Consider the following 21,896-nt stretch of genomic DNA (forward strand, 5'->3'; position numbering starts at 1 on the left):
CTTAACCAGTATTAAACATCTAAACCATCTTAAACATCTAAATGTACAGTTTAGTAGTATTAAATACATTCATATGTTGTGCAACTATTACCACCATCCATCTTTATAACTTCTCATCTTGTTATACTGACACTCTATACCCAGTAAATAATTGTACATTTAGTTTTAAAATGTTTAATATCTAAGGGCATTTATAGGGTAGAATCAAAATTGTCTTTCTGTGTGAAGAATACTGAAGTATAGTACATATATATTTGTTGAAGATCAACAAATATTTCTTGGATGAGTGAAGTACCATTTCAACTTGTATTTTCTACTTTATTATAATGAGGAGTACTGCACAGAATAAAAACATGATACAGGACCATAATCTAAGGAACCATGATGTTAGGTTTGTCTCTTATCCTAGCATGATAAAGGAATTCCAAAAAGTGAGTAAACACAGTTTTTGTCCTTTGGAAATAATGGAGATTAGTTAGTGTACAAAAATGCAAAGTACTGAATGGTTAAATGACATGATCATAGTGTGATAATCTTGGGCAAATTATTTGGCTTTTTTCTCTTTTAACCTATTGATAAAAGCTCTGAAGTAGAGGCTATTACTATTTGCTTAGGTTAACTGCTGATAATAAAAAACAAGAATGTAAGTCAGTTGTTAGTTGACTTTGAAAATTTTATTTATACTGAAATATACATATTTTTTCTTTTCCTATTCAATTGTTACTAGGAATGAAGCAAAGTCAGGTGGACGAAGTGATTTGATACCAACCATCAAATTTCGACACTGTTCTTTACTAAGAAACCGACGCTGTACTATAGCATACCTGTAAGCCTGTTAGTTTTTGCTTGGGGATGTCAGGGAACAATGGAACATTTTTCATGTGGTTCCCTAGTTAACCATTTCAAATGAAAACAAATTCTTAGGTTTGTCACTTTATAAACATTGGAAATTCTTTCTTTCCATTTTAAAACTTTTTATCGTGAAAAACTACAGTATTCATAAAACTAGAGAGAATGGTGTTATAAAATCCCATGTAACTATCATACATATGTAACAATTTTATTTTAATCCTCACCCAAAGATATGTTTTTTGATTTGAGAGAGAGAGGGAGTGGGAGAGAGAAAGAGAGAGAGAAAAGCGAAGAAAAGAAAAAGAAAAAAGAAACAAACAAACGTTGGTTTGTTGCCTGCCATATGCACCCTGACTGGGGATGGAACCTGCAACCCTTTGGTGTCCCAGCCAGGGCCATTTGTAACAATTTTTAATGTTTTGGCATATTTGTTCATGTTATTTATTTATGCTACACTATTGTAGAGCATCAAGACATTTTACCACTGAATACTTTAGTATGCATCTCTAATAAATAAGACCTCTTTACAATCCATATTCATGTTTTTTGCACTGTCCCAAAGGTGACCTTACAACTGGTTTGTTTGCCTCAGGGGAGAAATAGAGTCCACATAATACACTTAGATTCTAGTGGGCTTAAGTCTTTCCTGATCAAAATAACTTCTGATATCCCTTTCGTTAAGCCATCTAATACCGTCTTAATATCCTAGGTATGACCGATTGCTTCGGATTAGAGCACTGAGGTGGGAATATGGCAGTGTTTTGCCAAATATTTTACGATTTCACATGTCTGCTGAAGAAGTAAGTTAACACTGTTATTCTAATTTATAAATTTGAAAAATGCTGAGGTTCTTTTATTGTTCTAAAATAGTATTTACTACTATTTTACTTGTTAAATAACATTTTGACATTTTTATTATGTAATATTTGGAGTCTAGATCTGGAAAAATACATAAAAAATAATTATTAAACATTTTATAGCATTAGTTTATAGATCTAAGTCATAGATGTTTTAAGACAAAAATTAGACTTCCAGCCAAGATGGAGGCGTAGGTGGAAACACTGTGCTTCCTCGTACAACCAAGTTTAAAGACAACAAAGTTTTAGTAACAAAAATGCAACCAAAACAGACAGAAAATTGAACTGTATGGAAGTCGGACAACAACGAACCATTTAGCCAGACCGGTAAGAGGGGCAGAGTAAGTGGCTGGCAGACTGAGGTTGGGCAGAAAAAATCAGCCTGACTGACCCAGGTGTGCAGGCGCCGGTTGGCTGATCCCAGGCTTGGGGTGGCAATGGGCAGACCCAGTAAGGGCACAAAGACGCTGGCTGACCATGGTCACACATTCGCATGCAGATAAACCAGGCAAAGGAGCAAGCAGTGAGATAGACCGCTCAGGCCAGGGCCCCAGCAATGGGAATTAAACCCTAAAAGCACCAGTTGGAAAAACTTTGGGGGTCGAGGTGCCAGGAGAAGCTCCCAGGCTCACAGAGAGTTTGTTGGAGAGACCCACAGGGTCGTGGAGGGTGCACAAGCCCACACACCCCAGAGCCGACACCAGGGGGGCCTGGTTTGCTTGCGGGAAGCAGCAGAGGGGACCGAAATCTGAGAGAGAGTGGAACAAACACCATTGCCCCTCTCTGACCCCACCCCACATTTAGCATCACAACCCAGTGACCTGGGTTGCCCCACATTGGTGAACACCTAAGGCTCTGCCCCTCATACATAACAGGTGGGAACAGACCAAAACATTATGGCTCGAGAACAGCTCAAAGCCCCAGAACCAATAATTCTAATCATACAAGAGATAGCCAACCTATCAGATGCAGAGTTCAAAATATTGGTCATCAGGATGCTCAGAGAACTGGTTGATCTTAGTCAGAAATTAGAGGAACAAATGAAGGCTAAACTAACTGAAATGAAGGGAAATGCATAGGAAACCAATAGTGATGGAAGGGAAACTGGGACTAAAATCAATGGAATGGACCAGAAGGAAGAACAAAATGACCAAATAGAAAACAATGTAGAAACAAAAATTCAAAAAAATGAGGAGAGGCTTAGGAATCTCCAGGACATCTTTAAACATTCCAACATCCGAATTATAGGGGTACCAGAAAGAATAGGAAGAGCAACAAGTGGAAAAGTTATTTGAACACATAATGAAGAAGAGCTTCCCCAAACTGGCAAAGGAAATAGACTTCCAGGAAATCCAGGAAGCTCAGAGAGTGCCAAAGAAGTTGGACCCAAGAAGGAACACACCAAGGCACATCATAATTACATTAGCCAAGATTAAAATGAAGGAGAGAATCCTAGAAGCAGCAAGAGATAAGGGGACAGTTACCTACAAAGGAGTGCCCATCAGACTGTCAGCGGATTTCTCAAAAGAGACCTTGCAGGCAAGAAGGGTCTGGAAAGAAATATTCCAAGTCATGAAATCCAAAGACCTACAGCCAAGATTGCTTTATCCAGCAAAGCTTTCATTTAGAATGGAAGGACAGATAAAGTGCTTCTCAGATAAGGTCAAATTCCAGGAGTTCATCATCACCAAGCCCTTATATAAAATGTTAAAGAAACTTAGAAAAAAGAGATGAAAAATATGAACAGTGAAAGGACAGCAAACTCACAGTTACTAACAACCACACCTAAAACAAAAGCAAACTAAAAGGACAACTAAATCAGGAGTGGAACCATAGAAATGAAGATCACAGGGAGGGTTAGCAACAGGGGAGTGGGAGGAGAAGAAGGTGGGGGGAAGGTACAGCGAATAAGCAGCATAGATGATAGGTAGAAAATAGATAGTGGGGAGGGCAAGAATAGTCTGGGAAATACAGAATCTAAAGAACTTGAGAAACGTGGACATAAACTAAAGGGGGGTGGATGGTGGGGAAGGTGGTGTGCAGGGTGGAGGGGAATAAAGGGGGGGGGAGGACAACTGTAATGGCATAATCAATAAAATATATTTTTTAAAAATACAAAAATTAGTCCTGGCTGGTGTAGCTCAGTGAATTGAGAGCGGGCCTCCGAACCACATGATCACAGTTTGATTCCCAGTCCGGGCACACGCCCGGGTTGCAGGCCAGTTCAGAAAGGGACTCACGAGAGGCAACCATACATTGATACTTCTCTCCTTCTCTCTTTCCCTTCCCCTCTAAAAGGTAAATAAATAAAATCTTTTTAAAAAGCCATTTAAAAAATACAAAAATTAATTGAAGTCTTGGTTATACAATTAATCAAAAGTAATATTTAAATTAATCATAGCAATAACAATTAATGGAAATTTTATCCCTTTCAGAAATAAGATATTTTAATCAGAAAGTGAATTAAAAAATCAGCACTAAACAACAAAGACTTAAGAGCCTCTCTATGAGATAAGAAAGTTCTGTTTTTTATAAAACCCACTAAGTAAGATACGATATTTTTTCTTTGCTTTTTTCAAGAGTAGACTGAATATTCAAAGACCATGTTCCCTTGAATTGTTAGTTTTTTCTCTTTATTATTCATAAGGTTTTCGTTTCACAATTCTAATATAACTTTATATGTAAGTTTAAATATACACAAATACACATAAACAAAATGAAAAACTTTTTAAATTTTTATTTATTTATCTTTAGAGGGGCAGGGAAGGAGAGAGGGAGAGAAATATCAATGTATGGTTGCCTCTGGTGTGTCCCTTGCCGGGAACTGGCCTGCAACCCAGGCACGTGCCCTGACTGGGAATTGAACTGCTATCGTGTGTTTTGCAGGCCTGCACTCAATGCACTGAGCTACACGAGCCAGGGCACAAAATGAAAATTTTAAAGCCTAAATTTTAGCTTTCAGATATATTAACTGTGTCATTAATTTATATACATCTATGAATGTAGTATATCAGTTTTATCATCATAATTGGAGCTTTAATGTGACCAAATATGTATTACTTATTTTACATTGCTTTTGTAATTTCTAGTTTTAAACTCGTAATTTTGTAGCGTCCAGATAACCAAAGATTTCAGATAATGAAAGGTTATTAATAAATTTAATATTAGTCCAAGCTGTAACGATTTTGGAAATTATATTTATTTATTTTAAATAATTTTTTTTTTGTTTTTTTTTTTTTAAAGATTTTATTTATTTATTTATTTTTAGAGGGGAAGGAGAGAGGGAGAGAAACATCAATGTATGGTTGCCTTTTGTGCATCCCCTGCTGGTAGTTAGCCTGCAAGGAACCGGTTTGCAACCCAGGCATGTGCCCTGACTGGGAATCGAACCGCGATCGTCTGGTTCACAGGCCCGCGCTCAATCCATTGAGCTACGCCAGCCAGGGCAATAATTATTTTTCAATTATTGTTGAAATACAATATTATATTAGTTTCAGGGATATACCCCAGTGAAAGTGTTCACCTCGATAAATCTCGGACCCTCTTTTTTAAAAGATTTTATTTATTTATCTTTTGAGGGGAAGGAAAGGAGAGAAATATCAATGTATGGTTGCCTCTTGTGAGTCCCCTGCTCTGGGAACTGGCCTGCAACCCAGGCATGTGCCCTGACTGGGAATCGAACCGCGATCATGTGGTTTGCAGGCCTGCGTTCAATCCACTGAGCTACACCAGCCAGGGCTCACAAATCTCCTACCCTTCTGACGCCATTTGTAGTTGTTAGGATATAATTGAGTATATTCCCTTTACTGTACTTTACATCTCCATTACTATTCTATAACTAACAATTTGTATTTCCTAATCCCTTCACTTATAAAGTGAATCCTCAGTAAAAGTTCTGGACTCCAAAGGTTCTGTGAGCTTCCCTCGTTGACATTACTGTGTATATTATTATATATCAGGGTGTCAGGGTGTCTTTATTGCACAGGAGTAGTACACCAGAAGTTTTGTGTTGGGACTGTATCAGGTCTCATGCTATGTGTCTCATCTTTTGTCTGGTTCTGATTTATATTCTTTTCACTATGGTAAAACTGTAATTGTAAGAATAGTGCTTTCCAAAGTTCTGAGTCATTTTCGCTAAACGAACCTGAGTGGTATGTTTATGTATGTGAAACTTATGAAGATATTTTTATGTAATCTTTTAAGAACTATATTGTTTTACCTTTCAGAAAGAGATCTATAGTACTGGGATTGATTTTTGTGATGAGTCAAGTAGGATTTCAATGTGGATGACCAGCACCATTTATTGAGAAGATCCTCTTTTCCTCGCTGCTCTGTGGGGTGGTGCCACTTTTGTCATAAATCGAGTGTCAGTACATCTATGTATTTTGGATGGGGGACTTTCTCTTATATTCTTTCACCAATTCCACACTGTTAAAATTACTGTCAATTTATAATATGTCTTGAGCAAGCATTCCTACTTTGTTCTTTTTCAAGAGTTTCTCAACTATTTCTAATGCTTTGCATTTTCATGTAAATTTTATAATTAGTCTGTCAAATACCATTTTTAAACATAATTAAGATTTTGATTGATATTGAATATGTAGATCAGGTGACATTATAAATCATCCAATAGTATTTACCATACTAAATCATCCAATCCATGAATGTGGTATATATCCTTCCATATATTTGTCTCCTTTAATTTTTTTCAGTAAGTTAAAGAACTAGATGTGCTGAGATACAATTGACTTACTGTAGTTTGCCCTTTTAAAGTATATAATTTGGTGGCTTTTTTTTTTTACTGTATTTACAGAGTTGTGTATGTTATTCCAGAATATTTGCATCACCCCTAAAAGAAACCCTGCAACTGTTATCAGTTTAATTCCCATATTCTCTTTACTCTTCCCAGTCCCTAGAAATCACTAATCTACCTTCTGTCTTTATAGATTTGCTTATTATGAATTTCTTTTAAAGATTTTGTTTATTTATTTTTAGACAAGAGGGGAAGAGAGGGAGAAAGAGGAGAGAAATATCAATGTGTGGTTGCCTCCCATGCACCTCCCACTGGGGACCTGACCTGCAACATGATTCCCAAGCATGTACCCTGACTGGGTATCGAACTGGTGACACTTCGGTTTGCAGGCCGCACTCAATCTATTGAGACATACCAGCCAGGGTACCTCTTGTGAATTTTTCATAAAAGTGAAATCATGCATATTTGGCCTATTGGGTTTGTCATTTAGCATGTTTTCAGGGTTCAGGAATGTGGTAACCTGTGTCAGAACTTTATTTAGATTTATGGCTGAATAATATTCCATTGTATGGATGTATGTATGTAGTCCATTCATTAGTTGATGGACATTTGGATGTTTTTGTCAACAGTGTTTTATAGTTTTCAGAAAAATCATTGCAGAGTTTGAAGAGATCATACTGTAATTCTAAAATGATGTACTTTTCATAATTCTGTTTCTGGTGGAATGTGCCTTAGGTACGTGATTAGGTATGCTGGGGTGTAAGTTCTGTGAGAACAGACTTTTTGTTCATTTTGTTGAATTACTCATTTTAAGTACCTATACCTGTGTCTGGTTCATAACAGGCAATCAATATTTGTACAGGTATACCTCAGAGATATTTTGGTTTAGTTCTAGACCACCACATAAAGCAAATATCGCAAAAAGCAAGTCACTCTTAATTTTTTAGTTTTCCAGTGCATGTAAAAGCTATGATTATACTATGCTACAGTCTGTTAAGTGTGCAGTGGCCTTATGTCTAAAAAGACAATGTACATACCTTAATTAAAAAATGCTTAATTGCTATAAAATGGTAATTGTCATCTGAGCATTCCATGAGCCATAATCTTTTTTTGCCCGTGGAGGGTTTTGCTTCAATGTTGCTGGCTGCTGACTGATCAGAGTATTGACTGCTGATGGGTGGGGTGACTGGCAATTTCTTAAAATAGAATAATAGAGTTTGATGCAAAGATTGACTCTTTCCTTTCATCAACAATTTCTATGTGGCATGCAATACTGTTTGAGAGCATTTTACGCACACTAGAACTTCATTCAAAATTGTAATTGTTCCTCTAAAACTGTGCCAATGCTTTGTCAGCTAAATTTATGTAATATTCTAAATCCTTTGTCATTTCAACAGTCTTCAAAGCATCTTCACCAAGGGTGGACTTTGTCTCAGAAAAACCACTGTTTTCCTTATCCATAAGAAGCAACTCCTCATTAAGTTTTATCATGAGATTGTAGGAATTCAGTCATATTTTCAGGCACTACTACTAATTCTGCTTCTCTTGCTGTTTCTACAATATCTGCAGTTACTTCCTCCACTGAAGTCATCCTTGAAAGTCATCCATGAGAGTTGAATTCAATTTTTTCCAGACTCCTGTTACTTTTGATAATTTGAGCTCTTATGAATCACAAATGTTATTAATGCCATCTAGAATGGTGAATCCTTTCCAAGAGGGTTTCAATTCACTTTCTTTTTAATTTACGCTATTACAGTTGTCCCACACTTTCCCTCTTCACCCCTCCTCCACCTCCCTTCTTTCAGTCAGTCCCAACCTACTTCCTCCACTCTTACAGCTGTTGGTCTTTTCTATCCCTCTGGTTTTATTTTGCCCATTAGTTTATTTTGTTCATTAGATTCCTCTTATAAGTGAGATCATGTGGTATTTCACTACCTGGCTTAATTCAGTGAACATAATAGTCTCCTGTTCCATCTATGCTTGTCACAAAAGGTAGGAATTTCTTTTTTCTGCTGCATAGTAATCCATTGTGTAAATATACCAAAGATTTTTTATCCACTCATCTACTGATGGGCACTTAGAATGCTTCCAAATCTTGGCTATTGTAAATAGTGCTGCCATGAACCTGAGGGTGCCTAAAATTCATTTGAATTGGTGTTTTGGGATTCTTCAGGTATGTTCTCAGCAGAGGAATCACTGGGTCAAAAGGTGGTTTCACTTGTAATTTTTGGAGGAAATTTCATACTTCTAAAGGAAGTATGAAGAAACCATCATCAAATGAAAGGGTAACCTTTCATACAATAAGGTTCCCTTTTCTCTACATTCTTGCAGGCACTTGCTGTTTGTTGATTTATTAATGATAGCCATTCTGAGAAGTGTGAGGTGATATCTCATTGTGCTTTTAATTAGCATTTCTCTGATGGCTAGTGCTGTTGAACATTTTTTCATATGCCTGTGGGTCATCTGTATAGCCCCCTTGGAGAAGTGTCTGTTCAGGTCCTTTGCCTATTTTTTTAAATTGGATTATTTGTCTTCCTGGTTCTTTATATATTTTGGAGACTAAAACCTTGTCCGATGTATCATTGGCATATATGGTCTCCCATACAGTCGGTTATCCTTTCATTTGATGATGGTTTCTTCAGCTATACAGAAGCTTTTTAATTTGATGTAGTCCCATTTGTTTACTTTTTCTTTTATTTCCCTTGCCATAGGAGATATATTGGCGAAAATATTGCTGTGTGGGATAAATTTTACTGCCTGTGTTTTCCTCTAGAATTGTTATGGTATCACTGCTTATATTTAAGCGTTATCCATTTTGAGTTTATTCTGTGTAGTGTAAGTTGGTGGTCTAGTTTCATTTTTTTCAGTCCAGTTCTCCCAACACCATTTATTGAAGAGACTGTCTTTACTCCATTGTATACCCTTTCCTCCTTTACAAATATTAATTGACCATAAAGACATGGATTTATTTCTGAACTCTCTTCTGTTCTATTGACCTATGTGTCTGTTCTTATACCAGTACCAGATTGTTTTGATTACTGTAGCCTTGTAGTATAGTTTGATACCAGATATTGTGATCCGTCCAACTTTTTTTTCTTCTTTCTGGAGATTGCTGCCCTGGCTGGTGTAGCTCAGTGGATTGAACGCAGGCCTGCAAACCACATGATCGCGGTTCGATTCCCAGTCAGGGCACATGCCTGGGTTGCAGGCCAGTTCCCAGAGCAGGGGACTCACAAGAGGCAACCATACGTTGATATTTCTCTCCTCTCTTTCCTTTCCCCTCTAAAGGTAAATAAATAAAATCTTTAAAAAAAAAAAGATTCCTGAGGATATTTGGGGTCACTTTTGGTTCTATATAAATTTCTGGAATATTTGTTCTAGATCTATGAAATATGCCACTGGTATATTAATAGGAGTTACATTGAATCTATAGATTGCTTTGGGTAGTGTGGACATTTTAATTATGTTCATTCTTCCAATCCATGAACACAGTGTATGCTTCTACTTATTTGTATCTTTTTCAGTTTGTTTCTTCAGTGTCACATAGTTTTCCAAGTACAGGTCTTTTACCTCCTTAGTTAAATTTATTCCTAGGTACTTTACTTTTTTTGTTTGGAATATTAAATGGGATTGTTTTCTTAGTTTCTCTTTCTGATATTTTATAATTAGTGTATAAAAATGGCATCAATTTGTATTCTAGTACTTTGCTGAATTCATTTAACAGGTTGAGTAGTTTTTTGGTGGATCCTATAGGGTTTTCTAAGTAAAACATCACCTGTGAATGACAGCAGATTTACTTCCCCTTTTCCAATTTGTGTACCTATTATTTCTCCTTTTTTTTTCTTTTAAGATTTATTTATTTTTAGGGAGAGGGGTAGGGAGGGAGAAAGAGGGAGAGAAACATCAATGTGTGGTTGCCTCTCACACATCCTCTACTGGGAACCTGGCCAGCAACCCAGGTATGTGCCCCTACTGTGAATCCAACTGGCAACCCTTTGATTTGCAGGTCCTCAATCAATCCACTGAGCTACGCCAGCCAGAGTAGTTCTTGTCTGATCACTGTGGCTAGGACTTCGAGTACTATGTTGAATAAAAGTGGTGATAGCAAACATGCCAGTTGTTTTCTTAAGAGCAATGCTTTTAGTTTCTTACTGAGTAGGATCTTGGCAGTAGGTTTTCCGTATATGGCTTTTATTATGTTTAGGTATGCTTCCTCTATTCTCACTTTGCTGAGTGTTTTAATCATAAAGGGGTGCTAGATTTTATCAAATAATTTTCCTGCATCTATTGATATGATCATGTGATTTTTGTCTTTTGTTTTGTGTATGTGATATATTACAGGGGTTTCCAAACCCTGGGCTGATGACCAGAACTGGTCTATGGTCTGTTAGGAACTGGGCTGCACAGCAGGAGGTGAGTGGCTGGTGAATGAGCTAGCGAAACTTCACTTATATTACCACCTGAGTTCTACCTCCCATCGGCCCCTTCCCATCCATGGAAAAAATGTTTTTCATGAAACTGGTTCCTGGTGCTGAAAAGGTTGGGGACCACTGATGTATCACACTTATTGATTTGTGGTTATTATACCCTCCTTACATCCAAGGTATAAAACCCATTTGATCATGGAGTATGATCTTTTTGATGTATTGCTAGATCCAGTTTGCTATTATTTTGAGGATTTTAGCATCTATGTGCATCAGAGGTATTGGCCTATAGTTTTTTTTTCTTTGTTATGTCTTTACCTGGTTTTGGAATTAGAATAATACTGATGTCCTAAACAACAGTTTGGAAGTCTTCCCTATTCTTGAATTATTTGGAATGGTTTCAAAAGGATAGGTTTTAGTTCTTTGAATAATTAGTAAAATTCTTTTTCTGAGGCCATCTGGTCTAGGGCTTTTGTATGCTGGGAGTTTTTTGATTACTGCTCCAATTTCACTAGTTGTTGGTCTGTTCAGATTTTCTGCTTTTTCCTGATTTAGTTTTGGAAGATTGTATATTTCTAGTAATTGACCTATTTCACCCAAGTTATCCACTTTCTTGGCATATGGCTGTTTGTAGTAATTTCATACAATCCATTGTATTTTTGTGGCATCAGTTGTTACTTCTTCACTTTCATATCTGATTTTTTTTTCTGTAATTTGGGTCCTCTCTTTTTTTCTTGATGAGTCTGGTTAAAGGTTTGTCAGTTTTGCTTATTTTCTCAAAGTACAAGCTTGTAGATTTCTTGATCTTTTGAATTGTGGTTTTTGGGGGGTTTTTTTTGTCTGTGTCATTTATTTCTGGTCTGTTTTTGTAGTTCTTTTAAAGTAGGTTTATGTTGTTTATTTTACATTTTTCTATCTTTTTTAGGTAATGCTATGAATTTCCCTCTCAGGAATGCTCTTACAGTGTACTATAGCTTTTGTGTTGTTGTGTGTTCATTTTCCTTTTTTCCAGGTACTTTTGATTTCTTCCATGATGTCATTGTTAACCCAACTTTATTTAATACCAAGCTATTTATTCTCTGTGTATTTGAATGTTTGGGTTTTTTTTTACCTTGAGGTTGATTTCTAGTTTTAGGTCATTGTGATCTGAGAAAGTGATTGATATGATTTCAGTTTTCTTGAATTTGTTAAGGCTTGTTTTGTGTCTTAGCATGTGTTTTACCTTTGAGAGTAATCAATGTGTATACGAGAAGAATGTATTATTTTGCTTCTTTAGTGTGAAATGTTCTGTAGATATTGATTAAATCCTTTTGATCTAGTGTGTTGTTTAATGCTGCTATATTCTTGTTGATTTTTTGTCTGGAAGATGTGTTCACTGTTGAGAATGGTGTGTTAATGCACAGTTCCTGGTGCATTCATATGACAATTACTTGGAACTCAGTGTCTGATGATTTGCTTGCCTCAATTTCATTCGGCTCTTATTGGGGATTTCTCCTTTTCTTTCATCTAGAAGGTCATTTCTTTGTCTCCTCATTTAAGCTGCCTCTTTTTATTTGTTTCTGTGTTATGAATCCCCATCTCATGGGGTAGACTTATGTGGTAGGAGTCCTATGTTACCCAGTGGTGCCAACACCTTTATCTCCTGATCTAGAGGGCCAGGGAATGCCCTTTATGTGGGTTATGTAGGCTATCCTGTTGTATTTGGGTCCTGCTTGTTATTGGCTTGTTCATTGGTAGGTTTTTCCCTTCTGGCTGTCTTGACTGAGAGGCTCGACCCATGTCATATCTTGTACACTGTGGTACAGGTGATGGCAATACAAATCAAAAAGACACAAAAAATGAAACCAAAACAAGCAACTCCCCCAACAACAGCAGTAATTTTCAATGACAAAATATCAGAGAATAATAAAGGTGGAAATATAAATGGAATATTAAGAAAAGGGGGAAATACAAGGAAAAGACTAAGTCAACACCAATGGACAGAGAAGTAATTATGGGGGAGGAAAGTGTGGAGAACTAATATGAACAATGAGTTGAAAGAAAAATAAAAGGACAACAAAAGAGAAAGAATAACAGAAATAAGAAAAGGAATGAAGGGAACATTGGGGTAATCACTGGTAAGAGTAAAGTAAGAAATATGACAAAAATAGAACAATAAAAATAGGAAAGGAATAAATAGAAAAAACTAATGAGAAGTCTATGAAAAGGAAAAAAAATAATGAAAAAGAACAAAGTGGAATTTGTCTCAGCAGAGTTTGTTGTTTGCCTGCTGGATTCTCTTTTTGGATATGGCTCTGCTGTAGCCTGGGTCAGATGCTATCCAGGCCTAGCCCTAGTTAGCCTTTTCAGAGCTACCAGGAATCCAGAGTTTGATTGATTCCTTCAGAGTTGGCTGTGCCCAGGTTGGGTCAATCTGTACTGCACACCTGGGTTTTAACAGCACTAGGTACACAGCCATATCAGCAAACAACCAAAGTCACCAGAGAATCTGTATCTGTCTGCCTCTGCCTGCCCGTCTGCTGTCAGTTTTAGACTAATCATAGACCTGACTGGTTTTTTTTTTGTTGTTTTTTTTTAAGATTTTATTTATTTATCTTAGAGGGGAAGGGAAGGGGAGAGAGAGAGAGAGATCAATGTATGGTTGCCTCTCGTGCGTCCCCCGCCAGGAACCGGGAACTGGCCTGCAACCCAGGCATGTGCCCTGACTGGGAATTGTGTGGTCCGCAGGCCTGCACTCAATCCACTGAGCTACACCAGCCAGGGCGGACCTGACTGTTTCTGAGAGAGCTTCTGGTGGGATCAGTGGATGAGACTCCTGGATCTCCCATAGTAGATGCCTTTCAGACTTCAGGGAAGATGTGTTTCCCCCACCTGCTGAGCCAGTGGTTTGAGTCTGTTCAGAATTATTTCCATGTATGTAGCAGGGTGGGATCTCCAGAGTCAATGTTTTGGCTCTGCCAGAAACCAGAAGGGTGTTTCTAATGCTCTCCCATGAAGGGGAAGTACCAGTTTGTTTCCTAGGAGAGTATAAGATATGGCTGCATCCTATAGCCTGTCTCTGATATCCCCATAGTCTGTGTGCTGCGTTCTCCTCAACATGGGTTAAGATGCAGGATGGGAGGAAATAAATAGTAAAAGGAAAGGAAACCCACATAAAACAAAGCAAAAAACCAAACTATATAATACGGGAGAAGTTTCAGGGTGGAGAGAGCAGGATTGCAGAGGGAGGGTGGGGTGAGCAATATCCCATAGGACTATCACCCTGGGAGGGGCTCGTTCTTCTCCAGCAAGATACTTGCTGCAGAATCCAGGTAATCCTGGCACAGAAAGCCCTATAATCTCTCCCCCACATTGCTCCCCTGTGCATCCCACAGTCTACTTGTGAGACTGCAGTCCCTGCTGCCTCTCCTCACTGGGTCCAAGGTGAGTGGTTGCAAACACAAGACCTGTGTTTGGCCCCTTTAAAAATTAAGAAAGAAAGAAAATACTGGCTTTGTCTTCAGCTGTTCTGGTCCATCACCAGCTGCTCAACAGAGGCAAATCTTGTGGCCCTTCACTGTGGGGTGCTACATGAGCTGCTTAGTCTAGCACTGGTGCTCTGTTTGGGACCCTGGTCCATGTTCCCCAACCCTCTCCTTTCAAGGGGAAGCTCTCATAGCTGCACTACCACCTCAGTCCACTGCCCTAAGGGGCAGTGCCTTTGAATGACCTCAACCTTCCTACTGGTTATGGTATTTTTTTCCCCATCCTTGGTTAAAAGCCTCCTTTCTGGTAGTCTGGTTTATTTCAGGTGTCTAGACCTCTTTTTAGTTTTATTTCCAATTTGGTTCTGGGAGGAGGTATGCAATATATCCTCCTACTCTGCTGCCATCTTACCGGTTTTCAATTTTCTTTGCCCAAATCCATCAGAGTAATCACTATCTATGGCAGCTATAGCCTTGCAAAATTATGATATTTTGCCATGTATAATGCATACTTTTTGCCCAAATTTTTGAGGGAAAATAAGGATGTGCATTATTATACATGGGTAGTACTAATTCTGTACCTATATAAATTTTTAAAATTTTATTTATTTCTAGAGAGGAGGGAGGGAGAAAGAGAGGGAAAGACACATCAATGTGTGCCTCTCACATGTCCCCTACTAGGGACCTGGCCCCCAAGCTGGGCATGTGCCCTGATAGGAAACACACAAGTGACCCTTTGGTTTGTAGGCCAGTGCTCAGTCCACTGAGCCACACCAGCCAGGACTATATAAATGTTTTTAATTCTTTTAATTACACTTATTCATTAAAAGTGTAACTCTAGAAAGCAATACCGATATCTGTGTGCAAAATAATACCCTGGAATACAATAATTGGTTTTATTTCTAAATATAAATAAATACATAATCGAATTAAGACATTAATATGAAAGATATTTTTCCTGAAAGTTTGGACCAAATACATGGGTTCACATTATATCCATGGGCTACAGAATTGATGTTGTGTTAATAGGCATGAAAAGAACATCAGACTTGTAAATCTGTATGAGAACCCTTGCCATGAATGTGTACATTGTCATTGTCAATAAGCAGAAATAGTTTGAAAGCAATCCTTTTTTTTTCTGAGGAATAGGTCTCAACAGTGGGCTTAAAATATTCAGTAAGCCATGTTTTAAACAAATGTGTTGTCATCCAGGCTTTGTTGCTCCATTTATTACAGCACGGGCAGAGTAGATTTAGTATAATTCTTTTTTTTTCTAAATTTAATTCTTGTTCAAGTACAGTTTTCTGTCTTATATTCCCTCCCCCCCTCCCCAGTGCTTCCCACCTCCCTTCCATTTCTGCCCCCCCACCTTAGTTATTGTCCATGTGTCCTTTATACTTATTCATGTGAGTCCTTCCCCTTTTCCCCTGTGATTCTCTACCCTCTCCCCTCTGGTTCTTGTAAGCCTGTTCCATATTTCAGTGTCTTTGGTCATATTTTGCTTGCTTGTTTGTTTTGTTGTTTAGATTCCTGTTAACGGTGATATCATATGGTATATGTCTTTCACCGCCTGGCTTACTTCGCTCAGCATAATGCTTTCCAGTTCAATCCATGATGTTGCAAAATTAAAAGCTTCTGCATGGCTAAGGAAAACAGTATCAAGATAAAAAGAGAAGCAACTGTTTGGGAAAATTTGCCAATGAAACCTCAGACAAAGGTTTAATCTCCAAAATATACAAAGAACTCACATGATTTAGTATAATTCTTAAGGGCCCTAGGGTTTTTGGAATGGTAAATGAGTATTGTCTTCAACTCAGTCACTAGCAGCTTTAGCCCCTAAGAAGAGTGAAGCTGTCCTTTGAAGCTTAAAAGCCAGGCATTGAGTTCTCTCTACCTATGAAAGTCCTAGATAGCATCATTTTCCCATACAAGGCTGTTTTGCCCACATTGAAAATCTATTTAGCATAGCCACCTTTGTTAATTCTTTTTGCCAGACCTGGATAACTTGCTGCAGCTGCTACATGAACACTCGCTGCTTCATCTTGTACTTTTATGTTATAGAGACAGCTTCTTCCTTCAAACCTTACGAACTAACAACTTCTCTTAGCTTCAAACTTTTCTTCTGTAGCTTTCTTACCCCTGTCAGCCTTCACACAATTGAAGAGAGTTACGGACTTATTCTGGATATGCTTTGGCTTAAGGGGATGTTGTAGCTGGTTGATCTTCTATCCGGACCACCAAAACTTTTTCCATGTTAATTATTAGGCTCTTTCACTTTCTTATGATTCACTGTTTGTTGGAGTAGCACTTTTAATTGCCTTTAAGAACTTTTCCCTGGCATTCACAATTTAGCTAACTGGTATAAGAGACCTAGCTTTCATCCTATTTCAGCCTTTTAAAAAAAAAAAAAGATTATTCATTTATTTATTTTAGGACAGAAGGGAAGGGAGGGAGAAACAGAGGGAAACATCAGTGTGTGGTTGTCTCTCGCACGCCCCCTGCTGGTGACCTGACTGAGAATCCAATTGGTGACCCTCTGGTTTTGCAGGCCAGCACTCAGTCCACCGAGCCACACCAGCCAGGGCCTATTTCAGCTTTTGATAAGCCTTCCTTAGTGAGCTTAATATTTTTTTTACTTTCCGATTTAAAGTGGAAAGATGAACACTCACTTGAACACTTAGAGGTTATTGTAGGATTATTAATTGGCCTAATTTGAATATTGTTATGTTTCAGGAAATACGGAGGCCTAAAGACAGGGAGGGAGATGGGGTAACAGCAGATTGGTGAAGCAGTCAGAACACACACACATTGATCGGTTAAGTTTGTCATCCTTTTATGGGCATGGTTCATGGCACCCCCAAACAATTACAGTAATAATAACAAAGATCACTCATCACAGATCACCATAATGAACATAATAATAATGAAAAAGTTTAAAATACTGTGAGAATTACCAAACTGTGACACAGAAAATGCTTTTGGGAAAATGATGCCAATAAACTTTTTCCACGCAGCCTTGCCACAAACCTTTAATTTATAAAATCACAATGTTTATAAAGTGCAATAAAATGAACTATGCCTATAGTTTAAATGAATAAATGGATATAATAGTGTAAAACATATGCTGTTTTACAAAGGATAAGTATACAATTTCTGTAAGTTTGTTTTCTTAAAACTTTGTCAAATGACCATCTTTATATTTGCAGATGGAATGGTTCAATCATTATAAAAAGTCCCTTGCTACTTATATGAGATCATTGGGAGGAGATGATGGTTTGGATATTACACAGGATATGAAACCTCCCAAAAGCCTATATATTGAAGTAAGTATACTTCTTAAAATGGATTTTTCCTTAATGCATAGATTGTTCTGCCTTTTGTCTATGGTATATATGAATATATATTAGCTTATATTAAAAAGGAAAAGGAAAAATAAACCAAAACCAAAAAATGTTACCTACCAGGGGATGATAGAAATAGGATAGAAAAGCTTAAATTTTCTGAATAGACCTGTTTTAATAGTTTTGATTTTGGAACCATGCAAACATTTTATGTATTTTTTAATAAAGTAGAAAACCCACAAATTTTGAAAACAAAATGAAACAAATGAACCTATCTTTTAAATTGGTGGATTAGTCAAATTGGAAGTATTTTAAATTACTTTAAAAGATACACTTTGAAGAGCAAAGTAGGAGGGAATCACAATACCTGTTACCAAACTGTATTACAAGGCCACTGTAATCGAAACAGCCTGGTACGGGCATAAAAACAGGCACGTAGACCAATGGAACAGAACAGAGAGCCCAGAAATAAACCGAAGTCTCTACGGTCAATAATATTAGACAAAAGGGGGCAGCAACATAAAATGGAATACAAATAGCCTCTTCAACAAACGGTGTTGGGAGATCTAGACAGCTACATGCAAAAAAATGAAACTCGAGCACCAATTTACACTATACACAAAAATAAATTCAAGGTGGATAAAAGATTTAAATATAAGTTGTGACACCATTAAAGTCCTAGAGGAGAACATAGGCAGGAAAATCTCAGATAATTTCACGCAGCAATATTTTTACTGATATGTCCCCTAGAGCAAGGGACATAAAGGAAAGAAGAAACAAATGGGATCTCATCAAAATAAGAAACTTCTGCATGGCTAAAGAAAACAGTATTAAAATGGAAAAAGAACCAACTGTATGGGAAACATTTGCCAGTGACACCTCGGACAAAGGTTTGATCTCCAACATATATATAAAGAACTCACATGACTCCACTCTGAAAAGACAAGTAACCCAGTTAAAAAGTGGACAAAGAACTTGAACAGACACTTTTCCAAGGAGGACATACAGAAGATCCAGAGACAAATGAAAAGATGCTCAATATCTCTAGCTACCAGAGAGATGCAAATTAAACCACAATTTACATCGGTCAGAATGGCCATCATAAAGAAATCTACAAATAACAAGTGCTGGAGAGGTTGTGGAGAAAAGGGAACCCTGGTGCACTGTTGGTGGGAATACAGACTGGTATAGACACTGTGGAAAACAGTATGGAATTTTCTCAGAAAACTAAAAATGGATGTGCCTTTTGACTCAGCAATTCCACTGGTAGGATTATATCCTAAGAACCCTGAAACACCAATCCAAAAGAACCTATGCACCCCAATGTTCATAGCAGCACAATTTACAATAGCCAAGTGCTGGAAGCAACCTAGGTGCCCATCAATAAATGAATGGGTCAAAAAACGATAGTACATTTACACAATGGAATTCTATGCAGCAGAAAGAAAGGAGCTCCTACCCTTTGCCACAGCATAGATGTAACTGGACAGCATTATGCTAAGTGAAATAAGCCAGGTGGTAAAAGACAAATATATAATCTCACCTTTAACGGGAACAAACAAGCAAAATATAACCAAAGACACTGAAATTGAGAACAGGCTGACAGTGACCAAACGGGAGAGAGGAGGGAATTTCAGGGGAAAAAGGGAAAGGTTTGCAGGAACAAGTATAAAGGACACATAAACAATAACAAGACCGGGTGGAAATCAGAGGGAGGTGAGGAGGGCTGCGGGGGTGTGCTGGGATGGGGGTAACAGGTAGAAAACTACTTGAACAACAATTAAAATAAACATATATGTGGAATAAAAGAACACATTGATTATGTGACTAGTGGGTGTGTTCTTAGGATGAAAAGAATTACAAACAGATCTTTACCTATTTTTTATAGTCATATTTTTAGTAAAAATATTGTTATTGTTTTGGAGAACAGTTTAAAGAATAGAGCAAAATAGTATGTTACAAAGAACCAAGATTTTTAAAATAAGAGAAAAGTTATTCAAATAGTGATTCCCCAACTTGAGTTTGAAACATCAGCATGGAGTCAGGTTGAATTGTCTCTCTCCCCCTCTTTTTAAAAGTATTTCTTAGCTCTGTCCATTAAAATGCCTACAAACAGCAACTAACTCAGTAGCTATGAGCCTTCAAACTCTGTAGTCTAAATTCCATTTCTCACTAAAAAAAAAACATGACTCCCTCTTTGGGAAAAAAGAAAAGGGCTGATTCTTGGCCTTAAGTCAAGTGTACAAGGTGAGCATGGGACACTTTGCCTTTCTAGAAAGCAAGGAAAGTATCAGAGACTACATGAGTGCTCAAAAGTTCTGTGAACTGATTCAAAGGAGCTCACACTGGCCAAAGAAATCATTTGAGCATCAAAATGAATGTTAACTACAGTGAATTGAATTCCCTCAATTATGTTCGAAGTATGAATGCATAATGACACCAAACAGCAACAATCACAACAATTAAAAACAATCTCTTTGGGTCCCCCTGTATAATATGAAGGATGCAAGTCATTGATTTGGCAATAAATTAAAGAACGGAATCAAGCATCCATCTGCCTTTACTGTATAAATTCTATTTCAGGGTTGCCAAAACATTTACAAGGAAAATTTCTTTATACAAGAATTACCATTAAAAAATGCAGCAAGGCCCTGGCTGGTGTAGCTCAGTGGATTGAGCGCGAGCCTGCGAACCAGACGATCGCAGTTCAATTCCCAGTCAGGGCACATGCCTGGGTTGCAGGCCAGTTCCCGGCAGGGGACAGTTCCCAGCAGGGGATGCACAAGAAGCAACCATACATTGATGTTTCTCTTCCTCTCTTCTTCCCTCCTTCTCTAAAGATAAATAAATAAAATATTTTTTTAAAAAATGCAGCAAGAATAAAAAAACTAGATTAATGACATTCTGTAACCCAAATGGCTGGAGGAAAATAGCTACTAAAACCTTAAGTGAAAAGTTAATGGAGACCTTAATAATGAATGGATATGGGTGGGTATGGATAATAATTGGAGCCACTGATTAATCCTTTTTTGTCATTGTTCAGAAAAGCTTTTTAAAAGTTTTAAAAATATATTTTATTGATTATACTATTATAATTTTCCCATTCTCACCCCTTCACTCCCCTCCACCCTCCACACCCTCTCCCACTCACATTCTCCCTGTTTAGTTCATGTCTATGTGTCAGAAGTTCTTTAGCTTCTTCATTTCCCATACTATTCTTGTCTTCCCTTCTATTTCTTACCTACCATCTATGCTACTTATTTTCTGTACCTTTTCCCCTTCTCCTCCCCCCACTCCCATTACTAATCCTCCATGTGATCTCCATTTCTGTGTTTCTGTTCCTGTTCTGGTTGTTTGCTTAGTTTGCTTTTGTTTTAGGTGTGGTTGTTAATAATTGTGAATTTGCTGTCATTTTACTATACATGTTTTTTATCTTCTTTTTTTAGATAAGTCCCTTTAACATTTCATATAATACGGGCTTGGTGATGATGAACTCCTTGAATTTGACCTTATCTGAGAAGCACTTTATCTGCCCTTCCATTCTAAATGAAAGCTTTGCTGGATAGAGCAATCTTGGTTGTAGGTTTTCGGATTTCATGACTTGGAATACTTCTTTCCAGCTCCTTCTTGCCTGTAAGGTCTCTTTTGAGAAATCAGCTGACAGTCTGATGGGTATTCCTTTGTAAGTGACTGTCCCCTTACTTCTTGCTGCTTCTAGGATTCTCTCCTTCATTTTAATCTTGGCTAATGTAATTATGATGTGCCTTGGTGTGTTCCTTCTTGGGTCCAACTTCTTTGGGACTCTCTGTGCTTCCTGGATTTCCTGGAAGTCTATTTCCTTTGCCAGATTGGGAAAATTCTCCTTTATTATTTGTTCAAATAAGTTTTTCACTTGTCACTCCTCCTCTTCCCCTTCTGGTACCCCTATAATTTGGATGTTGGAACGTTTAAAGATGTCCTGCAGGTTCCTAAACCTCTCTTCATTTTTTTGAATTATTGTTTCTTCATACTTTTCTGTTTGGTCATTTTTTTCTTCCTTCTGGTCCACTCCCGTGATTTGAGTCCCAGTTTCCTTTCTGACACTATTGGTTCCCTGTGCATTTCCCTTCGTTTCAACTAGTTTAGCCTCCATTTGTTCCTCTTATTTGTGACTAAAATCAACCAGTTCTATGAACATCCTGATCACCAGTGTTTTGAACTGTGCA

At 37.6% G+C, this 21,896-nt stretch overlaps 1 protein-coding gene across 7 annotated transcripts in view; it reads left to right on the forward strand.

Moving 5' to 3' along the window:
• GINS1 (GINS complex subunit 1) overlaps positions 1 to 21,896 on the forward strand; it is a 46,594-nt gene that overhangs the window by 13,175 nt on the left and 11,523 nt on the right. For 5 of the 7 annotated variants that reach the window (XM_037055519.1, XM_037055517.1, XM_037055516.1 and 2 more), the window contains exons 3-5: positions 728 to 826; positions 1,562 to 1,652; positions 17,557 to 17,673. In XM_037055519.1, coding sequence (XP_036911414.1) covers positions 728 to 826; positions 1,562 to 1,652; positions 17,557 to 17,673 — 307 coding nt within the window. The remainder of the gene's footprint in view (positions 1 to 727; positions 827 to 1,561; positions 1,653 to 17,556; positions 17,674 to 21,896) is intronic. The other 2 variants (XM_037055521.1, XM_037055520.1) reach the window with 1 other exon arrangement.

Source organism: Sturnira hondurensis, unplaced genomic scaffold (genome assembly GCF_014824575.4).
Source record: "Sturnira hondurensis isolate 20B ecotype Veracruz unplaced genomic scaffold, ASM1482457v3 Scaffold0008640, whole genome shotgun sequence".
NCBI lineage: Eukaryota > Metazoa > Chordata > Mammalia > Chiroptera > Phyllostomidae > Sturnira > Sturnira hondurensis.